The sequence below is a fragment of the Microtus ochrogaster genome, chromosome 2 (genome assembly GCF_000317375.1).
Source record: "Microtus ochrogaster isolate Prairie Vole_2 chromosome 2, MicOch1.0, whole genome shotgun sequence".
Classification (NCBI taxonomy): domain Eukaryota; kingdom Metazoa; phylum Chordata; class Mammalia; order Rodentia; family Cricetidae; genus Microtus; species Microtus ochrogaster.
The window spans coordinates 18,879,469-18,888,041 of NC_022010.1; the positions used below are offsets into that span (position 1 = coordinate 18,879,469).

The 8,573-nt window shown below is 51.8% G+C and overlaps 1 protein-coding gene across 9 annotated transcripts in view; it reads right to left on the reverse strand.

Moving 5' to 3' along the window:
- Rimbp2 (RIMS binding protein 2) overlaps positions 1-8,573 on the reverse strand; it is a 191,682-nt gene that overhangs the window by 22,385 nt on the left and 160,724 nt on the right. For all 9 annotated transcript variants that reach the window (XM_013350341.2, XM_026784541.1, XM_026784544.1 and 6 more), the window contains 4 exons: positions 6,563-6,714; positions 5,127-5,582; positions 3,703-3,849; positions 2,111-2,269 (listed from right to left, as the gene is read on the reverse strand). In XM_013350341.2, the coding sequence (XP_013205795.1) occupies positions 2,111-2,269; positions 3,703-3,849; positions 5,127-5,582; positions 6,563-6,714 (914 nt within the window). The remainder of the gene's footprint in view (positions 1-2,110; positions 2,270-3,702; positions 3,850-5,126; positions 5,583-6,562; positions 6,715-8,573) is intronic.

An 8,573-nucleotide genomic window follows, 5' to 3' on the forward strand; every position in this document is an offset into this window, starting at 1 on the left:
GCAGAGCAGAAGGTAAGGGACAGCACACAGAGGAAACAGCGGGACGTCAGGAGCAGACGCCATGCGGGTGAGCCAGAGGGAGAAAAAGGTGGCCCAGATGGGAGGAAACAATGCTCCCAGGCCCTTGCCTGTTCCTATGCTGAGGGGTTCTCCAGAGTAGTGCGGGGAATTTGTCTGCCACTGGGGCTGACTCCCTGCAGCCCAGGGGCAGCTGCCATTGAATGCCCAGTGTGGCTGGAGGTAGCCCTACTGTATCCCTGTCTGGTCCTGCGGACTGTTGCCTTGCCAGCACTCAGTGCCCCAGCTGATTGCCACCCTCCTTTCCCTTAGCTGAAGCGCACCCGTAGTCTAGTGAATGTCGCCTTAGCAGACCCAGTGCCTACTCGGTGCCTACAAAGGACCAAGGTCCTCTGCCTCTGCACCTGAGATGGATTTACCATACCTGGCCCATCTGGGCTCAGCAGCTGGCACCGAGCTAGCTAGTCTTGAGGTTGCTATGCAAATCCTCCTGCATTCCAGCCTTAGCCTACATTTCCGTTCCCTACCAGCTGCAGCCCTCGGCCCCTGTCTATTTCCGAAGGGCATATTTTGGTGCCAACTACTGCTCCATATTCCCCTTTGGGGAGATCAGGCTGACTCTGGGAAAGCTGCTTTTATCCTTTGCTGAGATCTGGGGTTATATCTTATAATGAGTACCCATAATGGCCAGCTGCCCCCACTGGTCTGTGGACACCTCGGACCATGGGGGGGGGTTGTTTCCTAGTGCAGTCTACTGTACGCTTGTGCCACTGCCCATGAGTGGATGGGCACAGAATCTGCTAACTCATGTATCTTTCTCCTTTATAGCACCACACTGAAGGATGTTTGGCTCAGGTGTGCTGAGCACTATGAAGGTAAAGGATGATTGCTGAAAAAGAGGGTACCATGGGGTAGGCAAGTGAGCCGAGCCAGTTGGAGATGAAGGGCCGTGGGCGCTGGTCCCTCCAGGAAACCTGGCTTGGCTTAGCCCGTCACTACCATGTGAGACTGTGGGGTAGTGTGGCCATACTCCCAACTGATACTGGCAGTTATTAGGAGAATTTTGAAACCCACACCCTTAAGAAGCCCTGTGGGTGAGTGGCACACCCCTGTGGCTACCCTGACCCTACGTCCCCTAGGATACTGCTGGGCTGTTTATAAGAGGGTGAGGGATGGATGGGGTCACACCTCCTGCTTCACAGCACCCTTGGTGGCCCTTCCTTTGCTAAGCAGTGCTTGGGAGGCAGCTTCTAATATCTTCCCCTGTCCAGAGAAGTGTCTGGAAGGTGCAAAACACAGGTGTATGCCTTTCCCCGACCCACCCATGAGCACTTTCAAGGTGGCTCTTGCTCTGGAACATAGCCCAGGACAGGTAGGAGGCTCAGGTCAGGAGTCTTCAGAAGAGGCCTGTGTGGGACCCACTGCGGGAGGGGCACAGGGAACAGTGTGAGTCATACCATGCAGGACCTCATGGAGGTCCCCAAAGTCCCTGCAAGGACCTTTATGGGTAAAACCTTCATATGGTCCCTATAGAGGCCCTGAGTAGACAGCAGTAATGAATGTTGTCTTCTGTCCGTCCATCATAGCACAGGATGATCTACAGAAATAAGCCCTGCAGGCTTCATCACCCCCCACCCCCATTTTGATGAAGTAGCCACCCTTCCATCTCAGATCTCCAGGGGCAGATGGTGTGGACTCTTTCCTGGTATGGGGTTTGGGTGATGGACCCAGGGGTGTGCTGTCATAGGCCTCCTGTGGCCTCAGTGGCATGGCTCTAGCCCACGTGGAGTCTTCCTCATTCATAGGAGCGTGGGGCCCAGCCCCACACTGCCAGTTCAGTGCTAACCCTGAAGCTGCACCTACTGTGTGAACATGTAAGGCTTGGGCTGGTTCTGTTCTCTTCCCACTACAGTGTTGGCTGTGTCCAGGGGTTCCAAATGGATCCCCCAAATTCCAGTACCCAGACCCTCTTGGCAAAACGGACAGGAGCAGCAGGTTAACTCCTGAATGCAACCATAAAACAATCCCAGAAAAAGGGCAGAAGGGAGCAGCCCCTAGATTTGGGGCACCCTGTCATGAGCTCAGTGCTCACCTTGAGGGCATTGTGAGAGGTGCCACTGGGCCGGCGCCGGCCCCCATCCTCCAACTGCATCTCTGAGTACAGCTCCTCCTCATCCTCCTCCATGATGTCCGACAGGTCTGACCCCCGGCTGCTCTCTGTGTGGTAATCATCTCCATGGCAACAGTGGGGCTGTGGTCAAAAAGGCACACAGATAGAGCTTTTCTTCTTTTTATTTATTTTTATGTGTATTGGGTGTTTTGCATGTATGTCTGTACACTACATGTGTGCCCAGTGCCTGTGGAGGTCAGAAGAAGCCATTGGCTCCCCTGAAACTAGAGTTACAAACAGTTGTGAGCTACCATGTAGGTGCTGGAACTCCAACCTGGGTCTTCTGAAGGAACTATCCTTAACCACTGTGTATGTCTCCGGCTCCTGACGGGACATCTTGTGCGTGCCACAGGCTCCCAGGCTATCCTCCCTGAGTCCTGGGCCCATATTTACCAACGTGTAGAGCCCATGGAACAAGGAATGAGGGAAACAGTGCATGCCCAGCTCATCTTGGTGAAGGAAACAAAACCTGACACGAGTTTGTCTAAGCAACAGAGAGAGGACAGCACGGGTCACCCCACTCTGACAGGCATGAGGATCCTGGACTCTGCAGGAGACAGAGCAAGCGGTATTGGTAAGTCACATTCTATGATGCTCAACTTCCAACCTGTCACTTCTGTACTTCACCAGCTGAACAGAGGCTTAAGCCCAACGTTGCCAGTTCAGATGGCTGAGGGCCAGGGCACCCACGTGTACATGTCGACACAGTGTCACACAAGAGGACATGACAGGGCAGGTGGTCACACGGGGTGATGCTGAGGCTTTTAAAAGAACCATTGGGAAGTAAACAGATGTACATGTGTATGCACAGACACATGTGCATGTATAGGTCCACATATGAGAACACACATAGGAACATGCTCACATCCACACTCATCCCAATACACATACATGTACTCATACAGAGACACATAGATGCGTAGGAACACATGATGACATGCATGTATATGTCCACACACATTTCTGTGCACATAAACATGTGTACAATGATACATAGGAATTCAGTCACATGTACATATGAGCACATGTGCATAGAAACTATATATGAGCACATGAATGAACATACTCATGCATATACATACCAGACAAGTAGATATGCGTATACACACAAGCATATACAGATATACATGAACACACATACATGCACACCCGCATAGATACACAGGAACACATTTTCACATGTCCACACATAAACACACATACACATACATATTCGTGTACAAAGGTACACACAGAGGCACGCATACACACAGGAGCATACACAAACAGGAACACACACACACACCATACACACTCATACACAGGCACATATACTTCTACACACATGAATATATCCAATAAGCACAAGCACATATACCACAAATGCATGTACATGCCTACACAGTTATGCCTGGACACACACATGCATATATGAACACATGGGTACACGCCCAAGACAGGTTAGGGCAATGTCTTCATAACTTTAAGCGCCTATGTATCCAGCCAAGGGCTGATGCAGGGGTACACACTCTCACCTGCTTGCCCAGCTCTGACCCTGTCAGGAAGTCATCCACAGATGTACCCCTCCTCTTGACCTCGGGGGAGGCATAGCCATCCTCCTCGTCTGAGTTGGCATATTGCCCAGCACTGCTTCGCTCTAGAAAGAGGCTCCTTTTCTCTAACTTGGAAAGAGAAAGGGACAAAGATGAGCAGGCATATGGGGAAAGGCTGGATGGGGACCCAGGAGCACACACGGCTGTTATCCTCGGCCCAAGTCCTGAGAAGGGCAAGGAGATTCTAAGAGGTACCCTGGAGAGGCCTCACACACACTGAGCCCTGAGGACTCCCTCAGGGTAGATGCATGAAATATGCTGGACTGTGACCCCTTAAGCATGTGACTCCAGGCTGCTACTGGAGAATGGCTCCCATGAGGTCCAGGCTCCTGGGACCAGCTATTCCCTTCACCTTTCCTCCTCTTCATGAGACCTGGATCACTCTGAGCTTCCCTCAGTGGGAAACTTCTCCCTCCATCACTCACCTCACCTGGCTTATTTAGACAGTGACCATGGCATTGAAGCAGGAGCCCAGGAAGGATCTCTGACCCATCCTAACAGCTACTGGACTCTTCTGGATCTGCTCTGAGGCTGCCCTGGGATCCTCTGTTCCTCAGCCATAAGTACCATCCAGTGATCTCAACACAGCTCCAGCCTCACTAAGCCTCAGCGCAGAGGTCCCAAGCTCACAAGTTCATAAGTATCAGAAGCCGCTGTTTACAAATCAGATTTCACAGACAGGCTGACCCTCTGGTTTCCTAAAGGGTTCTGGGGCCCTGGGGTCAGGGTAGCCCTGTGCCCTCATGGGGATACACGGGACTGAACTTATGTTAGAAACATCCTCCCAGGTCCCTGCAACTCCAGTGCTGACCATTGGCCATGTATCCTTCCTCTCCTGACCTGGGCCCTGGGAGGAGGGTTCCCCAGCCTTGGCAGACATTTCCAGGGGTCACCATCCTGGCAAGGCCCACAGAACAACCCGACACCAAGAGGGTCCTGCCAGTAGGTCCTGCTGCCTCCTTGGTGGAGAAACTCTAACTTGCCCCAAATATCTGGGAGAAATGGGAAGGTCCTGGGCCAGTTCAGTCCTGGGTCCTACTCCCCCAGTAGTGGGGAAGGGGTACCCTATAGGTGAGTTAGTAGGTACATTATCATTGTCCAAACCTCACCCAATCTCCACAGTCACAATAGCCCCTCCCCCGCAACATACACACATATACTCAGGCAATGTATATGTATATGAAAGTTGCAATGAAAGAACAGGCCCTGTCCAGTTCAGGACAACAGTCCTAGGCTGAGGTCTAAAGTGCTCTCTGGTAGATCTGTCTCTACCTGCCGGGCACAGCGACAGGTCATACCCCACCCCAAGAGCACAGGGTCCAACCTGCTAGGAAGACGCAACTTACCCTGCTGGTTTCAGCCACCCTCTGTGCAGCCTCACGGGCCATGGCCTTGGCAACGGTGGTGGACACAGGGGCTCCTTGTGGCTGAGGGAGGATCCGGCTGGGTGAGGGTGACCTTCTGCCTGGGCCAGCGCTGTGCATGTCAGGTGGTTCCAACATGTGGCCATGTGCGGGGCCGGGTGGCCGGCTCTGCTCCCAGGACTCGTCCACTTTGACGTGGGGACCCAGGTGTTGGTCTTTGGTATCCAGGTCACTTGCTAATGGCTTTGGTGGGGGAGCAGTCCTCGGGTGGGGGGCTGGAGGCACCAGGAGGTCAGGAGGGATGGCTGCGAGGGCAGAATCCATGGACTCCCCCTGTGCAGACAGGGTGCGCACACTCACGGCCTTGGCCTCCAGGCTCCGCAGCCGGACCAGCTCCACTGCTGTGCCGTCTGCTGTGGGGGCGATGACCTCAGCCACCTGCACACAGAGAAAGCCATGTCACAGGCTGTCAGCATGTGTTGACCCAGCAGTGGCCTCTCCTGAAGTCAGACATCTGGCAGAAAAGAGCCAATATCTTGAGCCCAACATCTGGCTCAAGTCATTCATAGAGCTAACAAAACCAAAGAGTCTCTGGGAGCCCAGGACCCAGGTAGGTTGTGAGATCAATGAAGCATGGCCTTCTTCTTCCGTCTCTAGACCAGATGCAGGGTTCCACAGGGATCTGAAGGCGATCTTGCTTACTGACACAGCTGTAGGGAGGGGACCAGGGGGTGGCTTCCTGGATGTGCATGAAACCTGCCCTTAGGAAATCATGTAGCCTGTACCCATAAAGCCTACAGCCTATGAGCGGTGAATCATGGGAGAAATGGCTGGGGCCCTCACACCCAAGTTAGGCAGCCCAATCTGTCCCTTGGAGGAAGAGCAGGGTGGCAACAGTTGGGGCAGGTTGAATAGGAATGGCCCCCCTAGGTGCATATATCTGAATGCTTAGTCACCAGAGAGTGGCACTATTAGTGGGTGTGGCCTTGTTGGAGGAAGTGTGTCACTAAGCATAGGTTTTGGGGTTTTAGATGCTCAAGCCAGGGCCAATGTCTCTCTCTCTTCCTGTTTCCTACTGGTCCCGATGTATGATGTAGAACTCTCAGTTACCTCTCCAGCACCATGCCTGTCCATGTGCCTCCAGGTGGGATAATAGACTAAACCTCTGGATGCAAGCAAGCCCAATTAAATGCTTTCCTTTATAAAAGCTGCCGTGATCATGATGTCTCTGCACAGCAATAAAAGCCCTTTCTAAGATGGCAGTGGACAGATAGACAGCAGCTTTCCAGAGCTTCCTCAGGTTAGAGTTTCTGCTCCATGTGCCAGGAAAGGGGTGGCAAGCTAAGATGGTGGGTTCTGCCCCCTCCTCCTTCCCCAAGCCTACCCCTGCACAGTAGAGCCTCGCATCCCATGCTCACCCTCTGCCCTTTGGCATACACTCCATATCCTGTGACATTCGCTCCATTGGACAGCCCAGTGGGAGTCAGCACGGGGGGCTTCCAGGAGACCTGAACAATGGCAGCTGTGGCCCCAGCTTGGACGGTGACATCTTGGGGTGGGGCTGGGGGGCCTGGAAGGAGAGAAGGGACAGATGCTGTCAGAGCATGGTCCTTGGGCTCTGTCACACCTGGAAGAGGAGCCATCCATATGGTTGACAAGGAAGAAGAGAAAGGAACATAGAGGCAAGGATGTAAACAGTAGATTGTAGGTAGTGAAGGCGAGCACTCAGCTCGATGCCCATGGAAGCTGTGCTGCTTCCCAGTCCTGGCATCTATTCATCTGCATCTAGGGGAGGACCTCTCTGTGCCTCTGAGAAGCCTGCCCTTGTGCTCCAATTGAATGGAGCTTCCTCTGCCAAGGGGCTTGGAAGCCAAGTAGCCTGGGATGGCTCCAGAGGAAAGATACCTTTGACACACCCCTCTTCCCACCTCTCTCTTACTCCTTCTCCTCCTGACTGTTGCCACCCGCCCCCTTCATGCTCATCATCAAACTCTAGAGACAGCAACATTTGACCTCACACCACCCATCAGGCTCTCCTATGGAAATGGGAAAAATCATGTCAAAAAAAGCCCAGATATTGCAAGTATCTAGACTGCTGGTTTCCTTACGGGCTGACATAATGTTAACCATGCTCACTGAAAAAAAAAATGTCCTGAGCCACTAATTCAGGTCATAGGTAAGTACTGGCCAGCTCTCCAAGCCATTTCAGTGTTTGTAAGGTATAGTCCATCTGCTCTCAGACACCAAGGACGTAACGTTTTCTATTCTAGACTTGGGGTACAGTTTCCCACCTCTTCTTGACTGTGAGTCTGGATGGCTTCGTTTTGGAAGGAATGTACTCATGAGCTCAAGAGGAAGAAGGCCAAACATGTCCCAAACCTGGCCAAGGCATCCCAGAGGAGGATAGCGCTCACCAGGGAATGTCCACACGCCAGCCGCCCTGTGTACTTTGTATGCTATGTATTGTTTGGCCCTCACCAGAGCCCTAGGACTTCTGCATATCATTTCATAATGATATTATAAATGGTGTCTCCAACCTCATTTTGTAAATGAGGAAACCGAGGCTCAGAAAATCTGCTCTGCTGCCTAGGGTTAGAAGCTGGATCCTTCCCTCCATAGCATGTACTTGTGGCACAGGTCCATGTTACTCTACTGAAGCAAAGGTCTCAGAAGCGCAGCCTGGATCAGAGTCCATTTTTCCCCAGTGGCTCATGAGTGACCTTTGTCTAAGGAAGGTGCATTCAGAATGAGCTCCCAAAGCCCTTCTTTGAGAAGTACTCTGCTGGTAACAGTAGGAGTGACAGCTGACTCATCACAGAGACAATGGCAGGTCAACCAAAGATGGAACAGCATCAAAATAAATCATCCAGTTTCATAAGAGGATATATTTGAACAATGAAGGCAAATAGTGAGTTACTTTAGATAAACGAAAGCATAAGGAATTCTAAAGGAAACTCGTCGGGGTTCAAAGGAGGCAGCAGGTGGAAACTAGGGCTGCAGAAAGGAAAACCAAAGTGCATTGTAAATGGCATTTGCATTAGGAAACAGAGAGGGCACTTTCTAAAATTCTCCCAAGAAAGCATTATCTGAATGGAAAGAAGAGAAATGTATTCGGGGATGTGAAGCGTCATGAGCTGTTTTGGCTTTTAAAAAAAATGGTTCTGGAAGTGAGGTTGCCTTCCACTATCTCAGATCCAAGCATGCTTGGCTCAAGATCTCCCTAAAATTCCCCTGAGGATCAGGCTGACCTGGTCCCATAACAGGGAGAGAGAAAAACTGCTCATTGCTAAGGGATTAAAGGCACTGTGCTGTGTGAACAGGTGGAAGATAAACCATTTCCAGCAAAGCTTACTGTTTATCCTACACAAAAAACTGTCTGAGGAGAGAGAGAGAGAGAGAGAGAGAGAGAGAGAGAGAGAGAGGAGAGAG